This window comes from Mirounga angustirostris, unplaced genomic scaffold, assembly GCF_029215605.1.
Source record: "Mirounga angustirostris isolate CCGP_5_RB_7025 unplaced genomic scaffold, mMirAng1.0.hap1 SCAF_11, whole genome shotgun sequence".
Taxonomy (NCBI): Eukaryota; Metazoa; Chordata; class Mammalia; order Carnivora; family Phocidae; genus Mirounga; species Mirounga angustirostris.
In genome coordinates, this window is record NW_026991719.1 from 39,008,504 (window position 1) to 39,030,229 (window position 21,726).

The 21,726-nt window shown below is 35.6% G+C and overlaps 1 protein-coding gene across 14 annotated transcripts in view; it reads left to right on the forward strand.

Moving 5' to 3' along the window:
• Window positions 1-21,726, forward strand: part of KDM6A (lysine demethylase 6A) — a 208,808-nt gene that overhangs the window by 106,735 nt on the left and 80,347 nt on the right. For 13 of the 14 annotated variants that reach the window (XM_064573951.1, XM_064573955.1, XM_064573959.1 and 10 more), the window contains 3 exons: window positions 1,869-1,989; window positions 11,943-11,997; window positions 16,179-16,213. In XM_064573951.1, the coding sequence (XP_064430021.1) occupies window positions 1,869-1,989; window positions 11,943-11,997; window positions 16,179-16,213 (211 nt within the window). Of the gene's footprint in view, window positions 1-1,868; window positions 1,990-6,599; window positions 6,726-11,942; window positions 11,998-16,178; window positions 16,214-21,726 lie in introns of those variants that run through there. The other variant, XM_054507766.2, reaches the window with a different exon arrangement.

Sequence of the window (21,726 nt, forward strand, 5' to 3'; positions counted from 1 at the left end):
GAGAGTTGTCTGACCCATCTCATAAGTTAAGGTTCATTAGGATTTTATGAAGCATTACCTTCAATTTTTATTATAAAATATAACATTTTTAAAAATGTATAAACAGAAGTATACATCTTAACATGTTATTTATAAAATAAACATTCATAACCATCATTTGGGTCAAGAAATAAAATATTGCTATTAGCCCAAAAGCTTCCCTCAAACTCCTGCATACCCTTTCCCAATTGTATCATGTTTTAATTGGCCTCATTTACAGCTGCAGTTGTTCTCTTCCTAACCTTTTATATGCTGACCGCCATCCCCCAACAGTTGCCTGTTCTATTAGAAGATGGTAGCACTAGTCATGACCAGGAGAAGAATAAAGGCTGAACTGTACCTCCTCCTATTAGAAAGCTTTGAGAATAGTACAGAGGGAATGTCTTAATAACATGCAGATAAGTATCTTGAAGTCTGAGAGAAATAGAAAGCTGCCTTTGAATGAGAGTGGTAATTTACACCAATTCTTTTCTGTCAGGTCTTTGACTCCCCTCTTCTGCCTGTACACATCAGATAATAAAACACATATATACCCACCCATTTAAAAAGCCATCTCACACATAGATCCCAGCCTCCTCTTCAGGAAGTAAGTATTTTACCAGGTATAAAAGTATCTGATGCCAGACCTATTGCCCCTGCCCCTCATGATCAACATTACCCTTTAGAACCCTTAATTTTATAATAACCATGTACATAGTCCCACACAATTTTTTTGGAAAATAGATAATGCATGAATCAAAATACAGTTACTTAAAAGACATGGGGGTATTGTGCTTGTTTTGTGGTATAATATTTTGAACTTTTTATATAAAAGATTGACTTTTCTTTTGGAATCCTCTGAGATTCTAAATAGCCACCTTTAAGATAAGTAGAGGCAGAGAATAGTTGATAAAAAGCTTTGCAAAAAATATATTAGCTGGTACTTGGGATAAGTCTTAATTAAATACTGTAGAGAGATTTAAAATGACAACATATTGTTATATCTGCTGTTAGAATTTTCAAAATTCAAAGTAGACATTTTTCCTTGTCATGATTTTAATTTATTTTTTGTAGGTAGTATATTTACATGATCAAATTAAGGTGTATAAAAGTGTATTCAGTGAAAAGTGTTCCTTCCTTATGCTTGTTATTTGCTCTACTGGTAATCAAGACCATTTATAAAAGTTTAATTGTGAATTTGGGGCAAAAATAGACTGATAGACCAATGGAAAGTGATAGATGATAGAGAACCCAGAAACAGACCTACATAAATAATGGACATTTGATTTAGGACAAAGTGGCACTGCAGAGCTGTGCTAAGAATGGGCTTTACTACAAATGATGCAGGGGCTGTTGGGTATCTGTGTGGAAAAAATGAAATCTGACTTCACACCATATAAAAATAAGGTACATATGAATTGTAAATCTAAACATGAAAGACAAAGTTTTAAATGACTTAACTCTTACAGAATAGACTAGAAACAGGATTAATCTCTCCTCTTTAAAAAACAAAACTATCTGGCCCACTCCTCTTTCCCCTAGGAAATTCCAGAAACAATGAAATCAGTTATTTAAACTGAGAATTTTAAGCCACAAAATATTATTTGAACAATTGATTATACATTCATCTGATCTTCCTTTTCCCCTTTTGTATTAGATGATATACTTTCAATTATATAAAAGACCCAGGTGCCACTTCCCAGTCTTTTTTTCTTTTTTTAAATAATACATTCACGTAACACATTTTCTTTAAAACCATATTGCATAAAGCAGAAGTTTTACTGTGCTACCAAGCAGAAATTCATGCAAGTGTTAAAAAGTTAAGATATCTTATGTCTATATTCTTTCAGGGCAATTAAAGCATTTCAGGAGGTGCTTTATGTTGATCCCAGCTTTTGTCGAGCCAAGGAAATTCATTTACGACTTGGGCTTATGTTCAAAGTGAATACAGACTATGAGTCTAGTTTAAAGGTAGGTTATTGGGTTTTTTCTAAGATACAATGTTTCATTTTGTACATTTTTGGGGGGGATGGGTTGTTGTTAAATATTAGAGCATTGAGAAATGTTGGAATTTATATTGGTACTTCAAAAGAAAATTTGAAAATTTAGGTGAAAGAACTGTTTCATCAGCTATGAACTGGAAGATACACAAGGTTGGGTTTCAGGGTACAAAGTAATTATGATCCTAAGACATAGATAACTGATGATACCATTAAACTTTTTTTTTTTTTTTTTTAAGTTTTAATTGAAGTCTGTCATCAGGAAAAGTTGAAGGTTTCAATCTCAGTTTGGACATCTAAATCAGTCCACTATAAGCGATTGGCCAGCATAGAGGTCAGGGCCAGCTGCTTAACGGTGCTGTGTCTGTGATCCCATCCTAGCCTATTTATTTGCATGGATCTCACTAGAAATCTGTCGACCTCTACCAGCAGGGCACATCTCATGTCTAAATTATTAAAAAAGTATTCTCTGCAAGTCATTTGAATCCTGGTTTGTGAATATAAACATTGTTAGAAAAAGATAATATATTGTTGGTTAAATATTTTACTTACTATGGAAATTTGATATTTCTCAATTTTTTTTTATTGAGATTCTTGTGCCGTTTTCACTTTAGGTCTTACTGGGCTTTTCATGAAAATAGTGCTTTCCTGTGCAACAAAAGCATTGCTTTTTGAAAGATTAGAAGTTTTAGGAAAAAATTTAAGTTCCTGTGAATTTAAGAGTATAATGGTTGCCATGTTCTAAATACCTCCATTGCAGATTATCTTGATCCTGAAGGGCGGGGAGGGAGATAAAGAATGATAAAGAGACTTTACAGTAGGTTGTAATTTGAATTTACTAATAAGGTACTACTGAAGGTTTTTTTAAAAAACTGTATTTAATTGTTCTAGAGTTTTAAAATAGACAGTTATGCAACTACTGTTCTATCTTTCATGAGTTTATAAAGAACAATGCTGATAATATGAAAGAGTGATATACAACCAAAAACACTAAAACAAGTATGTGAAGTATTTTGTTTACACAGTTGTCAAAGGTAAGTGCAGTTTGAGGAATTGGTGCCAAGGTAAAATTAGGTAGTGTGGAGAGTCAAGGATGCCTGGAAATTGCCAGATTTCCTCAAATATAGAGCAGCACTTCTCAGACAGTTGACCCTTGAACAACATGGGGGTTATGGGCACCAACCCCCCCCATTTGAAAATCTGTGTGTAAGGACTCCTCAACAATGTAACTACTAATAACCTACTGTTGATTGGAAGCCTCACCTATAACCTAGAATTGCAACACATAGTTTGCATATGTATCATGTACTGTATTCTTACAATGAAGTAAGCTAGAGAAAAATGTTATTAAGAAAATCATAAGAAAGAGAAAATACATTGATGCAAAAAAAAACCCATATATAAGTGGGCCCATGGAGTTTAAACCTGTGTTCAAGAGTCAACTGTATACTATGGAATGTGAGTGGATTTGAAATGGAAAATGCCACCTTGCATATTTTAACCTCCTCTTGGACATTCACAGTATATATTAGCTAACAAAGATTCTTAAAATGTCTAATAATAGAAAATAAACTTACTTGATCATTTTAAAGTATTGTCACAATAGAACTATTATGTGTGGCAGACATGTTTTTGATAGCAGCTTGGTAAATGTTGCTCAGGAGATATATTTGAGTGGAAAAAATAATCAGATAATGTCCCATATTATAGAATTTGGCTATCTCTGAACATCAGTATAGTGGTGTCTTAAATAATTCTGTGGATGCAGAGCTCTGTTTCTATGAAGGTGGCAATACTTAAAATCCTTTTTAATCAGGGGAAACAGTGTTGGACAGTGTTCCTGCTTACTCAAGTTCAGTAGAGACTTCCTGTGTACAACTTTTGTTTGTTCAGGCATAAAGGCTAACAAACCTTCAAGTCATAGCAATTTTAGCAAAAAACTCTTCAAAAAAATAAAAAAAAAATGTTTTAAGTTAAGTACAGTCTTCTTAAAATACTTGATAATCATCCTGATGTTTATTTCATTTGTGTGAACAGAGAAAAGAATTTTAGGAGTCCTTGCTATTTCTCTTCCCCATAACAAGAAGGTTGCCTTTGATTTTTATCTCATTTTGACGTCGGCTTTTTTTTAGGCTTCTCTCTCCATTATTCCTTGTCTGTTTTCAAAAGGAGAATTTTAGCCATCATCATTTTTAGTCAAGGAGGAGGTATTGCAAATGAAGGTAGGAATCGGAAGGAGTGGTATGTCCCTTTCCCCTTAGATGGCCTCCAATTTTCCTAAAGTGGACTGGCTAGTACTTTAGTTTCATATGGATAGATGTGGAACCTCTGACTTTTCAACTACTGAAGCTGTTTCCTAGAAGCACATTTCTTGGTATAGATAACCAGAAACTTTGGAAACTCCCAACTGAAGCTGATTAGAATAACAATTTAAAAAAAGTAGCTTGTATAATACATGTGAAGTATTATAGTAGCCTTCCAGATTGGTTGATTCAGCTGATCCAAGGTTTCATCAAGGATTCATTTTCTTCTTTGTTCTGTGTTGGCTTATTCTTAAGGCTGGTTGCGAGGTACAATTAAAGTGAAATGTAGAAAACCCTAAAAACCCCACCAAAAAACTATTAGAAGTAATAAATGAATTCAGTAAAGTTGAAGGGTACAATCAAAGTGAGATGATTCATTTTTCATGTCTCATATAGAAAGGTATTTTAGAGTAGTGGTATAGGTGCTTAGTAGAGTGCTGGCATATGATAAGTGCTCAGTAAATATCCAGTCATCATGTCATAAAGGAGAAAGATCTTGACTTCCTGTTGATCTCTTCAAGAATACTTCTCTTTGCATCTCACTGGCCAGAAATGAGCCACTGGCCATTCTCAATTGATTCCTTATCAAAGATGTGGTTGTAGGTGTAGGCCCAGTTTTGGAGCAGGGCTCAATTCCCTAAATATACTGTTCTTGTCTGGTGGAGGAGTGAGGGGTGGGTAAAAAAAGAGTATTTTGGTGTGGGGTGGTGTGGGCAATCCGTCCATTGTAGATCAGGTCTTCACCTCATTTTCTTTGCCTATGCTTGAAGAGGAGGGATATAGCATCTACAGGTTTTCGATGATAAAATGCAGTTTATTTTCATAATAGATTTCTTATTTTCACCTACACATGAAATAGATTCCAGGTCCTCCTGTTTTATTTGTATCCCTGGTAATAACTTTTTTGCCAAAATGTATCTCTGAAACAGATTCATTCTGTTTTGGTACTATGTAAACAGCTCTCAGAGCAAGCAAATTTGGTTTTAAAATTTGACCCTGCCATATGACTAATTGTGTGACCTTGGGCAAGATGCTTAACTCTTCTGATCCTCTTGTGTCTGTAGTACTCGAGTAACTGATTGTTTTACAACAAGATTGTTGTAAAGATTAAATTTATATACATACACAGATATATACATACATATATATAGATATAGCTATATGGAAGAATCTGACAAGTTTTTTTAGCCCCCTTTCTTAGTTCTCAGTTTGTCTGCTATATCTAAAACTCCTCAGTTTGGGACCAGTGTAGATACTGTTTGTGAAATCCATTTTCCCATCCTAGAATTTAATACTTGTATTTTTGCTACTCTGCCCATCCTCAGAAATGTGAAGTTAATGCCCAGCTTACTTTTCAATGATACTGTTTTACTTTTCCATTAAATTGGCCAATAAAGATTTCATGTGTTTAGTGAGTGGTGGGGGTATCAATTCTTAATTTATTAACTAGTTTAATATTATCTGAACCAGAGTCCATTCCAGGGTGACATTTCTACATGGTATTTGTTGTTTTTCTTCCCTGCTTCAGATAATATCCCCCCCCCCCCAGAGGGGTTTGGTTGCCTCTTTAACACCATATAATTAATTAAGAATTTTATTTCATTACTTTTTAATGGTGTTAATGATAATTGCTTACATTTGTTATATATTTGAGGCAGTGTATGATCATTACTTCAATAAAAGTACACTAATTTTGATAGTTTTATATAATGCCTCTAATTTTCACATCCTGGCAGACTCTTAATTATTTCCTTCATGGAAGGAAGGAAATGCAAAATAAGATGTAATAATACCCATATTCTTCAGTCAGTTAATGCCAGTGCATCTATTTAATTTAGTGAAGATTATGTAGAAATTCTCCCTAATATTTACATATTTAAGTTTCCCTAGACTGTGTCAACATTGGAACTTTTTTGGATTTTAAAGGTAAAGAATGTGGCTTTTTAATGGGGACCTGTCGGTAATTGGCTGGATACCAATATAAGTTCCTTCATAATTTGGCATAGTAGAACCAGTGTTTTAAAATTTCTAGTCCGTTGTATACCTGTACTTTCGTAAAGTACAATAGAAATGAGTTGGGAGACTAGGTAGGAGGACACTGTTACAGGAAAAAAGATGAGCAAGACCTGTGGGATAAATGGGTTCTCAGTGGATGGATGGATGAGAGGTAATACATTCTATAAATCTTAAGGAGTTAATTTATTAACTGATTCAGTGTGGAAATAGATTCCTCATTTATTGGCTTAATTCATTTTTTTTTTTTTTTTTTAACTAAAGTAGGTGGAAAGGCTCTGAGTGGCAATGAGTCCTTTGGGAGTATACTGAGTGGAAGTACCCGAGGGATATCAGATGTTGGTATAGACAGACAGAAGTCTGGAGCCATAAAGAAGGGCTGTGAAAAGAAGTAAGATTTTGAACATCTTCAGTATATAGTGTCTTTTCTTTTACTTTTTTGTTAAGGATACTTTTGGAGGACTCCAGATTGGAAACTTCTTTTTTGAGTGAAGATTGCCAGGATCCATTAGCTGTTAGTTACTGGTGTGCAGTAGAGTTTCTCCTCAAAACAGTTGTAATAACCTTGTGTTACAGAGAATCAGAAGAACTTGAGTTTGAGGGCTTTGAAAGAACCTCAATCATATCAGCTTATCCAGCAGTGTGACACATAAGCCCTACTAGAACTTTCTACTTTCAGTTTTGTATTCTCATTTTCAGAGACCAAATCCCCGAAGTACCATCACATCCCTGGACCTTTCCCTAGTCTCATCCATTTATCATAGACTATTAGGTTTAGGAATGAAGTTGTTGGTTTTAATTCCTACTTTTAGAATTGCGGCAATCTGTAACAATGAAAAAGAAAAAATCACTTGACTTGGAAGAGTACACTACTTATCTTCCCTCTTCTCACTTAAAATGGTCCATAAAGCCCTCTTTCATAAGGGCTGTGTAAAAATAACTTTAAGTTGTTTCCTCAGCCTGAAGTACTACTTCTTTTCTTTTTCCCCTCATCTACATCTTTTGGATTCCGTTAGGGAATTGTCTTTTGAACTTCTAATAGAACATTCATTTCAGTGAGCCGTGCATTCAGTTTCGTAGATGCATAGCCATAGCACAGTGCCTGGTGTTGCCAACATTTTATTCCTGAAGGCTGTGTCTACACTAATTGAATAGAGACAACAGTATCGACTACACACACCTTGTCTAAATAGTCTGAAGTAAAGTTTTTGGGGGCAAGGACACAATTTAAAAACTAAAACAGTGGCATTTACCCCTGATTGTGCATTGGAATAACTTGTAGAACCTTTTTTTCTGGTTTACAGGATGTCAGCTCCAACCCACTGATTCAGAACATCCAAGATTGGATCTGGAATCCAAACATTGCTCTAAATTTTAATAACTTATACACACATAAATAATTTGTTAATTACCCCCCCAAAAGTTATATCACTGCTTGTCTTCAGGATTGGGAATATAGTCGAAGGGTTCTACAATTGAAAAGATTCGTGAGATAATCACAAACTATACAGCTAGAAGTAAAACAATTTAAAGAGAAAGTCTTGAAACCTGAGTTTTATATGTTAATTACATGAATATAGATTCTCCTCCTCCAGTTAGAAATCAAGTTCCTTAATTTATATAAAGCAAAATGCTATGAAGTTATTTTGAAATAAAAGCTTTTAAAACAAAAGGTGACTTTGGTAATAAAGATGTCAACAGAAATTGTTATGAATAGATCCTTTTTGTTAAGTTGGACCAGAAGTGCTCTATAAAAGAAAATCACCGTAACATTAAAAAAATGTGTTAGGTAAATCTTGCTTGGAAATTAATTTTCTATAGAATGCTTTCTGCCTTGAGGTTTGTATGTAGTCTTTGAAGGGCAGAAGCCTCTACCACATAGTAACTATTTCACACAGCAGGAGTCCGTTTCAGTACTGCAGTATTTCCATGTGAGGCACAGGTGTTTCCTAGCTGCTTCTGTTGGTTGCAGGGATGGGTGCTGGATATTTTACCATGGTATTTTCAGATCCTGGGGGCTGATTATTATAATTGATAGTCATTTCTGCTGGCTTATATGTTAATAGGTACATCTGTTTTGCATCTGGTTTAGATATGAGAAATGAAACTGAGGTCATGTCATCCCCACCCCAGTCCCTCATCTCCCTTCAGTTTACTGGGAAGTGTATCCTTGTTTTTCTTTATATGGGGTAGTTTTATGTGGCTTTTCTTAGTTTCTTTCTTTCTTTTTTTTTTTTTAAGATTTTATTTATTTATTTGACAGAGAGAGACACAGCGAGAGAGGGAACACAAGCAGGGGGAATGGGAGAGGGAGAAGCAGGCTTCCCGCAGAGCAGGGAGCCCGATGTGGGACTCGATCCCAGGAGCCTGGGATCATGACCTGAGCTGAAGGCAGTCGCTTAACCAACTGAGCCACCCAGGCGCCCTTTTCTTAGTTTCTTATACTTAATAATTATTCTGTAAGTTCCTTCATTCTCACATGCATGTTTTTGAATATGTACTCTGTTGCCAAGTAATTTTTCTATATTGTTGCTGTTTGGAAATGTTTGCTATTTCATGATGTTGTGGATTTGAAATGATACATCAGTGGCTTCATTGGTGCTTTTAAGATTGATTAATACTTACATAAAACATGGTCCAGAATTGCTTCTGCCAGGTTTCATTGCAGGACCTTGCATATTGATAGATGAAATGTAGTCTAGGCAATTCGAATTCTGCATCTCTCTGCTCTTTGTGAGACATCATTGTAATAGTAAAACTAAAATACTGCCATCTTGAAGACTTTCTTTGCAGGTCAGTTTGTATCCTTTGATGGCTCAGTTAGGAAACGTCTGTCTTCTCTTCTCTACATATGCCAACAGGATAGATGAGACTCAGAAATGTCGTACAGTTGGAATGTGTGGCTACTGTGCTGCACTTTTTGTCCACAGGAAGACAAGTGGTTATAAAGCACGCTTTGCTTTCATAGTGCTCACTTTTTATTTTCTTTATTGAGGTATAGTTGACATACAATGTTATGTTAGATTCAGGTATACAAATACTCTTTAAAAGAGTCTGGTTTCTGTTGCTGTGGTAGCACACTAAAGGGACGTTTGAGTGTATACATCCAGTCTGCTTAGAAGGCCAGGGGAGAATAAAGGCAGTTCTTTGTTGTTTCGTTTTGTTTCCTTTTAATAAAAGCAGTTCCAGTTCTTAAAGTGTTCAGATGTTGGATTTTTTTTTTTTTCCACTTAGTCAGCCATGACAAGTAACTTACACTTTTGTTTCATTGATGGTTGTATTCCTAGTGCCTGCATTGTCTTAAGGGCATTATAGATACTTGACAAATATTTGTTGAATGGATTAAATATTTAATATTTAACGGTCATAGTCATTTTGTTAGTGGTTTGCCCATTCAGAATATTACAGCCCTTACATTTTAAAGAATATTGCAAATGTAGGCTTGCCTCATTATGCTTGTGCATTACCGACATTCATGAAGGAATATGGTGGCTACCATGTTCATGCCAAACGATGCCTTCTAATCTTTCTTTCACTGTAACACTGGGTAGCTGACATTAGTTTATTTTTGTTAATTGAGGGTTCTAGTTGACCAAGTGCAGCTTTGTTCATTCTGTATTGAAATATATAGTACTGAAAGCTTGCTAATGATTATTTCTCTTGATAAAGTCTTCTTGAGTTTATATCTGTTTGTCATTATGCATGTCAATTTTCAGTTTGTCCAGTAGTTATAAAAAATACAACTATTTAGGTATTTGAATTGTGGATAGGAACGAGCTTATTGTCAGTTTTTAAAAAAGGGTTTATACTTTGGCTATTGATTACTTTTAATGATAAAATCTTGTAGGCACTCAGAAAATCTAAATGTACATATATGGAAATATTTTTTAGAAGAGTTCAGAGAGATTTACTTTTTTTATACTAAGGATTTTATGCCAACTCTAGTACTTGTTTTCTTCTTAGTTTATATACCAGGTTTAATGTTGATAAAGTAGATGGATGTCAAATGTTACCCAGTGTTCTTTTTTTTTTTTTTTTTTAAGATTTTATTTATTCATTTGAGACACAGAGATGCAGAGAGAGAGAGAGCACGAGCAGGGAGAGAGGCAGAGGGAGAGGGAGAAGCAGGCTCCCCGCTGAGCCAGGAGCCCAATGCGGGGCTGCATCCCAGGACCCTGGGATCATGACCTGAGCCGAAGGCAGACACCCAACCATCTGAGCCACCCAGGCGCCCCTACCCAGTGTTCTTGATCGTGATTTGTGTTCTTAGAAATTAGTGTTATCCATTGAATTTTAACATGTATTTTTCAGGCAGGATGATAACAATGTTATTATACATGGATATTGTAAACTATTAGTGGTTGAATATTGCCTACACATATAATAGTACATGCATTCTAAAAAGATAATTATGTTTCATAGATGAACTTCAACACAGGCTATTTGGTGCATTCTTGGTAGTATTTCATAGTTTTAAAAGGCACCAAATACAGGGGCACCTAGGTGGCTTAGTTGGTTAAGCATCTGCCTTCAGCTCAGGTCATGATCTCGGGGTCCTGGGATCAAGCCCTGTGTCGGGCTCCCTGCTCAGCAGGGAGTTTGCTTCTCCTTCTCCCTCTCCCTCCCCCAGCTTGTTTTCTCTCTCTCTCTCTCTCTCTCTCACAAATAAATAAAATCTTAAAAAAAAAAGAAGGCACCAAATACAATGATTATTGAAGAATCAGTAAGGGCAGATAGTTTTACCCTTTATTGTCATAGTATTTCATTTGTTTCTAAAGTTCATGTCTCATTTGAGATAAGCAGTGGTATTCTTACATTAATACCATTGAACTTTTTCTTTGTTTTTAAAATAATGATTAAACTATTTTTAAAATTTTTTTTTAAAGATTTTATTTATTTATTTGACAGAGAGAGACACAGCGAGAGAGGGAGCACAAGTCGGGGGAGTAGGAGAGGGAGAAGCAGGCTTCCCGCGGATCAGGGAGCCCGGTGCGGGGCTCGATCCCAGGACCCTGGGATCGTGACCTGAGCCGAAGGCAGACGCTTAACGACTGAGCCACCCAGGCGCCCCATGATTAAACTATTTAAACTGCTCTATAACTGATACTGTTTACTTGAAGACTTTTTCTTTTTTTTTTCTTTTTTATTTCTTTAAGATTTTATTAATTTTTTTTCAGAGAGAGAGAGCACAAGCAGGGGGAGCGGCAGGCAGAGCAGGTAGAGGGAGAAGCAGGCTCTCTGCCAAGCAAGGAGCCCGATGTGGGACTCTGTCCCAGGACCCTGGGATCATGACCTGAGCCGAAGGCAGACGCTCAACCGACTGAGCCACCCAGGCGTCCCTTGAAGACTTTTTCTGAAGCTTTTTTCATATAAACAAAATTATACATAGGATAACTTAAGTTAATTCTCCATTCTCAACTGTCTCAAGAAAGTAACCCAACAGCCTGTTATCAGCAATAAATGTACAAAGTAATTCTAGTTGGTTGTCTAGTATGTTTTATTTGCATAGCGTAGTTTCATGATTATGTTCGACTTTACGTACCTGAAAATTAAGACACATTTATATGACTGAATTTAGTGCACTGATTTTCTCATTCTTTTCTTGCAGCATTTTCAGTTAGCTTTGGTTGACTGCAATCCCTGCACTTTGTCCAATGCTGAAAGTAAGTATTTTTAAGTAATAGTTTTCTACGTGTATTCAGATCACCTCATGGCAAATAATAGTAGTAATGATGATGATGATGATGATGATGATGATAGTGAAAGTCCTGTGTAATTTTTCTTTTGGAATTGTTGGATCTAACTGTATTGGTTGTCATGGCTACTTGTACAAATGGAACATGTGAGACCAGTTATTGTGAACAGCCTGTGTCTAAAATAGATACGCCAGTGAACTGGGTTGTTGAATTAAAATTGTCTGCACTAATGAACAAGATTGATTATTTGTGCAATAATTATATTGTAGATGACTTGGGGGATTAAAAGCAGGGTTTGCCAGTCTTTTAGGAAAAATGCGTATGCAAAGATTTTTAAGTGATAGCTCACTGATTCCTGCTGTGTGGTATTAAAATTATTGATAATTATGAAAACATTCTTTGAATTTTTTTATTCTACTTTTACATATCATATATAAAGTTTGAAGTGACATTTTTCAATTAATTAAAGAATGTGAGAAATATGTTCTGCTACAATGTTTTTTTTTTCAGACAGTTATTTTCTGCTTCTGTGTATGTTTCTTTCCAAAAGCAGATTGGTTTATGATGTGTTTATCAATAAGTAAGTGTTGGCATACTTAGTGTAATAGTAGCCAATAAAAGTTTTAAGGATATTCATTGGGTTCAAGCTGGATTTCTTTAAAACTTTCTTTCTTGAGAAATATGTATAAAAAGTTGAATCATTCTTAATGAAAATTTAAGGTCAAAGGATTCTAGGTTTGAGAAAGTATTTTGCTCTAAGTGACTCATGCTCTAACCCTAGAGGATGGTGTTAAGTGAAAATAGCGTCAGTGTTAAAAATGCCTAAGAAAATGATGGAATATATGAAAAGGTTATAGAAATTAGGATGTAACTTGCTATTACATGAATTATGACATGGTGTGGATTAAATCATCTAAACTGGACCAATTATCTCATACTGCTACTGGGGGCAATTTCCTGAGAAAACATAAAAGATTTCTATTTTCTTTAAATGAAACTGATCAGTGTATTTGCAGAATAAATGGTGGGAAGGTAACAAGTGCAGCAGTATTTTAGTTTCTAAGGTGAGGTTAGATTAGACAAAATTTAACGCATTGATACACTTTCATTAAAATCTTAATTTATACTTTTTCCTAATTATACAGGAATAAGAAAACACTCCTTTTCATTTGATTGATTATATCTAGTACCTTAAAGCAAACTCACATAACTAATATGTCAGTTTGAATGATAACTTCTGAGGGATGTTTCATAAATGTCAAACTAAATATTTTGGTAAATCCTCATTTTATTCTACCCTGTTGAGGTTAAATCTCAGTTGTAGGTCATTGCTCTTGCTTGAGAGGAAAACACCTACATCTGTAGAATGAGCACCATTGGGCAGAAAACTTCCTGTTGAACGTGAAGAGGATGATTTGAACCGTAATGAATACATCTTCAAGTTTACTATGTCTCTGTTGGTTGTTGAGAAAGGAAATAGGAGGGAGTGTGACCAACGTCCTGTTTTGCCCAGGACTGAGGAGTTTGCCTGGACTCAGGACTTTCTGTGCTACAACGCTGGTTACTGTGATGGAAGGGAACATGCTTCATTTAGAGACATTAGGCATTACAGTTCAGTTGATTTGGGTAGTTTATTTTAGGCTGTCTGCATGATTACATGATAACCGCGGTAATGGCTAATGTCTCACAGAGCACTAACAAATGTAGACTACCTACTTTGAGCCAGACATTATTACAATTTAAGTACCAGGCTCTTATTATCTTTGCAAAGCTTATTTCTCTTTGAATTTTTAACGTCATCACCTATTTGTGTATGCCACAGACCTTGACTATTCTTTGAAATCTTACATATTACTTTGTGATACTACAAAGATCAGAAGATTATAGAAAGGATTAAGTAAGCTTTTAAAAAACATCTGTATGAGATATTTCTCTTATGGCACAATTCATTTATGCAATTAAAAAGTAAGTAGATACACTTACTGCTTCTAGAGCTTTTTAAGAGGGATTAATTACAGTTGGTGTTTTAAAAGTAGAATCGTGGTGATGTGAGACTTCATTATATGATGGCCCTTTGCGATAAAATTGTTTTCTCTGGATTTAATTAATTCTTTTAATTCTAAAAATAATGTATAGTTTCTGAATAAAGTTTAATTTCAGAACCTTTTATAGCAGTATTTGTTAAAAATTTCCACTTTAATTGAGACTTAGCCAAGTGGAGCTTTTTCTTAGTTGTATGGTTATGTTCCTCTTGAAGAGGACTTCTAAGAATTTAAATATGTGATAATTTTCACACTACAGAAGATGACACTGTATTTAGTAATTCATTGCGTAGGAAAGCCCTAGACAGAGGGAGGGCCTAGGGACTGAGCTTGGAGGAAGTTTCGGGTGGTGGTAGGATGCTAGCTAGTTGCTGTTCTTTTCTTCTTTCTCACCTTTATTAGAGAAGTAAGAAGATCAGGGGAAATGAGCATAGATTTTTCCATCTCTTTCTCATTCTCTTAATCTGTAACCCAGTCTCCTTCCATTGATGTAGTGAGGTAAGATTTGGAAATGGAATCTCAAGGGAGGGCTGTGTTGGAAAAGGGGAATGGAAAATAAAAGCCCTCAACAGATGTAGGCAGAGGGGGTATCTATATATGTAGAACTTCTATTGTTTTTATGTGTTTTTCACAAAAAGCTGATTATAATCTTCTAAAGATATTTTTATTTTGCCTCGTCTCTGATTAGTTAAACATGTAATATTTAACGATTTATGGAGAGATGTAGTTTTACATTTGATCTAAAAATGTTGGATTTTAAAGTTCATATATTTTGTTTGTTTTATTCTTTATGGTTATTTAGTTTTGTTCTTCCCAGATGCTAGTCTAGAACAAGTATAAGAATCTCTTGCAGAACTGATTTAAAAAGACAGCTTTCCAGGCCACGCTGCAGGGTCACTGAATCGTAATCTCAGGAATCTCTATTTTTTTTTTTTAAGATTTTATTTATTTATCTGACAGACAGAGACAGTGAGAGAGGGAGCACAGGGAGGGGGAGTGGGAGAGGGAGAAGCAGGCTTCCCGCTGAGCAAGGAGCCGGAAATGGGGAAATGGGGCTTGATCTCAAGACCCTGGGATCATGACCTGAGCCAAAGCAGATGCATAATGACTGAGCCACCCAGGTGCCCCAGGAATTTCTATTTTTCACAAGCCTCCCAGGTGAATCTTAGAGTTAGAGGAATGAATCAGTGAGAGAGTTAGTTCATGGTGCATCCAGCAGTGAATACTTGACGGTAGTCCTGTGGACCTTGTTTTTAAAGATCCACATCAGCATTTTTGCATATAAATTTGAAAGGCGTAAATCCATCTGGGAAATCCAGGTAGTTAGAACATTAAAAAGAGGGTTGTCATTGAAGAATGAAAATTATAGTATTGAAGTAGCTAGAATCCAATTTTGATTACTGGTTCATTGTTGCTTTTGTTGAATCATTCATGCTTTGGTGTTGGTATCAGGGAGAGCTGCAAACAAAAGCTAAAATATATTCTTACTTGATTTTCAAGACGTATTTGTTAATCTTGGGACTGTTTACTATTCTTGCCTTCTAAGTGATTTTTGACCTTTTTTTTCTTAATTCTGAAGAACCGATAGAGAAATGCAACAATTCATTTCCTCTGTATGTTATTTCCAGCATCATCCTGCTTTATGACTTCTTTATAAATGTTGTTATGAAATGTGGTATAAGGAATTAGAGGCTTTCTTTGGTTTTTATATGTTTTTTTATCATATATTGACTTTATTTTATTGTCTTGGAACTCAGTTTTTAAATACCACGTTTTGAAATGCATAGATTATAGGAGTTTTCTATATTTGCTTCATGCAGTTTTGAAGTTTGTAAGGCATATACTCACTTGCTATAGATTTTAATGTTAATTTTAATAATTACACTGACAGAATTTGATAGTGAGCAACAGTGAATACATGTGGCGTCTTATGTTCATGTTCTTTAGTGTGTTTGCTTGTATATTTTTTTATTAAAAATAAAAGTTATGTCTCGTTAAATCTGTATAGTGTAGATTGTGCTTATGTTTGACATTTTATATTCTTACTTAATTTACCCCAAACACTATTATATTGGTATTGATTTTTATTTTCCATCATCTTTGCAGTTCAATTTCACATTGCCCACTTATATGAAACCCAGGTAAGTGTTTTAACTTACCTTACTTAAAGTGATCACCCATATCATTGTAAGTAAAGTCAGACATACATAAAATTTAATGGGATTCTGGGCATTATCTCCTTCATGTATTTTATACTCATTAAATGTGATCAAGATTTTGTGTAGTGAAACAGTACTTGCTATATATGAGGAAGTTTCATTTAATATGTTTTGCCTCTAAACTTGAACTATCTGCAGCCTTAAATGATTTAAGATTTCTCTTATTCTTGATGTGGAATGACTTTCTTTGCAAAATGTTCATAGATAGTTGTTATAACGCATTGTTTTTAGTTTTACTTTTTCTTACAATTGAACTATCCCTTCCATGTGTCACCATTTGAAAGGCGTATTAGTTACCTCTTGATCTCAATCCTTTTAAGGTTGCTATACTTAAAAAAACCTTTTCAGTTTAATTTTAGAACATTTTGTTTTTGTGTATGGAAGATTTTGCTAAGTGTGTGATAAAAGGTATAACACATAGACATTTATTTTTGGCCGTGGGATGGAAAATCAGTTATAAGTTGGTATGAGAGTAAAATATTAAGTAATCGGAGTTTACCCGAAACATAAATTTAATAACCACTTTTTGGGGAAAAAAATACTGTTAACGTTTGTACATATATTTTGTAAGGTCTCTTTAGTTTCAGGGCTATCATGGGGTGCTTGAAAAAATGAACATCGGATTCCTGGACACTTCATCTGCTGAGCCCCCCCCCCCCCCCCCCCCACATGCATGTGTGCCCACTGAATAAGAATTTATGCACACTCAAGTTTGGATACCCTGCTAATCTAGGGATTTTATCCACCTTGAGAACATGCATGTGAGAATTACATCACCTTGTGGATCAGAGTCTTTACCTGCCAGTGCTAATCCTAGGCTCCTGCCAACTGCTGGTTTTTGCCAAATCAGCAAAGGCCTCAGGGTGAAAGCAGCTACAGAAATCCCAATCCCCTCCCTCTCCAAAGTTGTTCTTTCCTTGGAGTCTTCCCTCCTTCTGTTATTACCTCAGAGCTTCCTGCTGCCTTCAAAATGAGAAGTTCTGGTTTTTTACCCCTAAAATTTTCTAGTTCTTAGTGAGATTACTGGTCCATTACTAGCTGAAGCAGAAGTTTTCTCACTTTTATTTTTTATTTTTTTAATTTAGGTTTTTGAGAGGAGGGGGAGAGAGAGGAGGGGAGGGGCAGGGGGGGAGAGAGAGAGAATCTGAAGCAAGCTCCAGGCCTAGCATGGAGGCTGACGTGGGGCTTGATCTCACGACCCAGAGATGGTGACCTGAGCCAAGACCAAGAGTTGGGTGCTTAACTCACTGAGCCACCCAGGTGCCCCATTCTCACCTTTATTTTTATTTTTTAAATTTTTAAAAAGATTTTATTTATTTATTCATGAGAGAGAGAGAGAGGCAGAGGCAGGCTCCCTGCTCAGGGAGCCTGATGTGGGACTCTGAACCAGGACCCTGGGATCATGACCTGAGCTGAAGGCAGATACTTAACCAACTGAGCCACCCAGGCACCTTTTCACCTTTATTTTTAATAAGAGTTTTTGCTGGTGGTGGAATTCTATTTTATTATCTCATTTGATCACTTTAAAATATACATTCCATTGTCTTCTGGCTTTCATTGTTTCTGATGAGAAATTGTCTTTTGGTGTTAATCTTTTAACCTTGTGAAGGTACTGTGGGGACAGGGCCCTCCCTCCATTGATTCTTTCATTTGGTGAATTTTAGTTCCCATTAAGATTAAACAAAACGAGAAGAACAAAATTTATGGCCAGCAGAGTATATAATTATTAGATGACAGAAGATGACACTGTAAGCATATGAAAAGATTGAAAAATCTCTATTCCAGTACTTATAACAAGGGTTTTCATTTTCAGGTAAAAATTTAAGAAAAGCAAAAATGTCTCCCTCCCTCCCTAGCTAGCAGTAGAAAGTTACTTTTTATACTTCAGCTGATTTATATGAATATTTATTTATGAATATGGAATTATAAAATGTAAATTTAAGTAGTCATATATGGTTAGTGGCTACTGCTAGGTAACCAAATAGTTCAGTGAAAGTTTCTTTATATAGAAAGTCTTCCTGCTAATAAATGTAGAAATAATTTAGTATCACTTTACAAACCCTGAGGGCCCTGTTGCCACATTACTGTCACAGTATTAAACAATAAGACCATAATTAAGACCAAAGTGAGGGAATACTTTTTTAACAAGAGTGGTTAAGGAAGGCCTCTCTGAGCAAGAGCTATTTGGGCTGAGTCCTGAATGGAGAGAAGGAGCCAGTGATAAAAATCATTTGGAGCTGATGGAGTGCCTGTGTGTTGCTGGGTCATTCTAATAAAGAGGTGTTACCAACTACAATGGCGTTGTGGTACTGAGTTTATGTTTGAAAGACAAAAAGGAGGCCTATCGTAGAGGTGGAGGTGCAGGGTTTTTTTGTTTGTTTGTTTCTTTAAAAATTTTTTAGTTAAATTTAATCATAAATCTGGGTTGGGGTTATTTTATTTTTCAGCTTTATTGAAGTGTAATTGACAAATAAAATTGTAAGATATACTGCTCAATGTGATGATTTGATATACATATATATAGTGAAAGGATTTCTCCGATCATGTTAATTAACATACCCATCACCTCATATATCGTCCTCCCCAAGATCCTGTATATACATGATACCAAACAGTATTTGTCTTTCTTTGTCTTATTTCACTTAGCATAATGCCCTCCACATTCATCCATGTTATTGCAAATGACAGGATTTTCCTTCCTTTTTAAGGCTGTAATACTATTCTATTATATTTATATACCACAATTTCTTGACCCATCTTTCTTTTTTTAAGATTTTATTTATTTGCGAGAGAGAGCACAAGTGGGGGGAAAGGGGAGGTGGAGAAGCAGACTTCTCACTAGGAGCTGGATGTGGGGCCTAGTCCCAGGCCCCCAAGATCATGAACTGACCTAAAGGCAGACGCTTAACCAACTGAGCCACCCAGATGCCCCTTTCTTGATCCATCTTTTGACAGATACTTAAACATTGTTTCCATATCTTGGCTATTATCAGTAAAGCTGCATTGAACATGGGAATACAGATACCTCTTCGAGATGTGTTTTTTGAGATATGTTTTGAGATATGGTTTTGTTTCCTTTGAAAATACACCCACAAGTGGGATTGCTGGATGATACGGTACTTCTCTTTAGGTATGGATAATTTTAATGGAATGCCATCTCCCACACACCTGTTCTTACTAGATTTAAAAATTAGATTCTCATGTTTCTGTGTATATTATCATACCATCTCTAAATAAAGTTAATTTTGTTCCTCTGTATAGTGTTATATGTCCAAGTAAATGTATTAAGAATTATTCCTGGAAAGTTGTATCAGTTATTTTTTTATGTTTTTATTTAAATTCCAGTTAGCATACAGTGTAATATTAGTTTCAGGTATACAATATAGTGATTCAGCACTTACCATTCATCACCCAGTGCCCATCACAGCACGTGCACTCCTTAATCCCCATCACCTATTTAACCCAGTCCCCCCCACCTCCCTTATGGTAACCATCAGTTTGTTCTCTAAAGTTAAGTCTGTTTCTTGGTTTGCCTCTCTTTTTTTACCCTTTGCTCTTTTGTTTCTTAAATTCCACATATGAGTGAAATCATCTGGTATTTGTCTTTTTCTGACTCACTTACTTCACTTAGCATAATACTCTCTAGCTCTATCCACATCGTTGCAAATGGCAAGATTTCATTCTCTTTTATGACTGAATAATATTCCCTAGTATATATATACCACATCTTCATTAATCAGTTGATGCACATTTGGGCCGTTTCCATAATTTGGCTATTGTAGATAATGTTGCTATAAACATAGGGGTGCATGTATCCCTTTGAATTCGTATTATTCCTTGGGTAAATACCCAGTAGTGCAATTACTAGATCGTAGGGTAGTTCTATTTTTAACTTGTTGAGGAACCTCCATACTGTTCTCCACAGTGTCTGCACCAGTTTGCATTTCCACCACCAGTGTAAGAAAAAGGTTCCCATTTAACCACATCTCACCAACACCTGTTGTTTCTCATGTTACTGGTTTTAGCCATTCTGACAGGTTTGAGGTGATACTGTAGTTTTGATTTGCATTTCCCTGATGATGAGTGATGTCGAGCATCTTTTCATGTGTCTGTTGGCTACTTGCATGTCTTCATTGGAAAAATGTCTATTCATGTTTTCTGCACATTGTTTTAATTGGATTATTTGGGTTTGGTGTGGCTATTGTATAAGATCTTTGTATAGTTTGGATACTAACCCTTTATCAGATATGTCCTTTGCAAATATCTTCTCCCATTCCATAGGTTGCCTTTTAGTTTTGATGATTGTTTCCTTTGCTGTGCAGAGCTTTTTATTTTGATACAGTCCCAATAGTTCATTTTTGCTTTTGTTTCCCTTGCCTCAGGAGACCTATCTAGAAAAAAGTTGCTGTGGCTGATGTCAAAGAAATTACTGCCTGTGCTTTCTTCAAGGACTTTCATGGTTTCATATCTCATTTTAGGTCTTTAATCCATTTTGAGTTTATTTTTGTGTGTAATGAAAGAGAATGGTCCAGGTTCATTCTTTTGCATGTTGTTGTTCAGTTTTCCCAATACCATTTGTTGAAGAGACAGTCTTTTTCCCATTGGCTATTCTTTCCTGCTTTGTTGAAGATTAATTGGCCATATAACTGTAGGTTCGTTTCTGGGTTTTCTATTCTGTTTTATTGATCTATGTGTCTATTTTTTGTGCCAGTACCGTAGTGTTTTGATTACTGAAGCTTTGTAATATAGCTTGAAGTCTCTAACTGTGATGCCTCCTGCTTTTCTTTTTCAGGGTTGCTTTGGTTATTTAGGGTGTTTTGTGGTTCCATGCAAATTTAAGGATTGTTTGTTCTACCTCTGAGGAAAAATGCTGGCATTTTGATAGGGATTGCTTTAATTGTGTGGATTGCTTTGGGTAATACAGGCATTTTAACAGTTTTTGTTCTTCCAATACATAAGCATGGAATGTCTTTCCATTTCTTTGTGTCATCTTCAGTTTCTTTCATTAGTGGTTTATAGTTTTCAGAGTTACGGGTCTTTCACCTCTTTGGTTTATACCTTAGGTATCTTGTGGTTTTTGGTGCAGTCGTAAATGGGATTGATTCCTCAGTTTCTCTTTCTTCTGCTTCGTTGTTGCATAGAAATGCAACAGATTTCTGTACATTGATTTAGTATCCTACAGCTTTACTGAATTTGTTTATCAATTCCAGCAGTTTTTTGGTGGAGTCTTTGGGTTTTCTATATATTATATCAGGTCATCTGCAAATAGTGGAAGTTTGACTTCTTCCTTGCCAATTTGGATACCTTTTATTTATTTTTGTTGTCTGGTTCCTGTGACTAAGACTTCCAGTACCATGTTGAATAAAAGTGGTGAGAGTGGACATTCCTGTCTTATTCCTGATTGTAGAAGTCAAGCTCTCCGTTTTTCCCCGTTT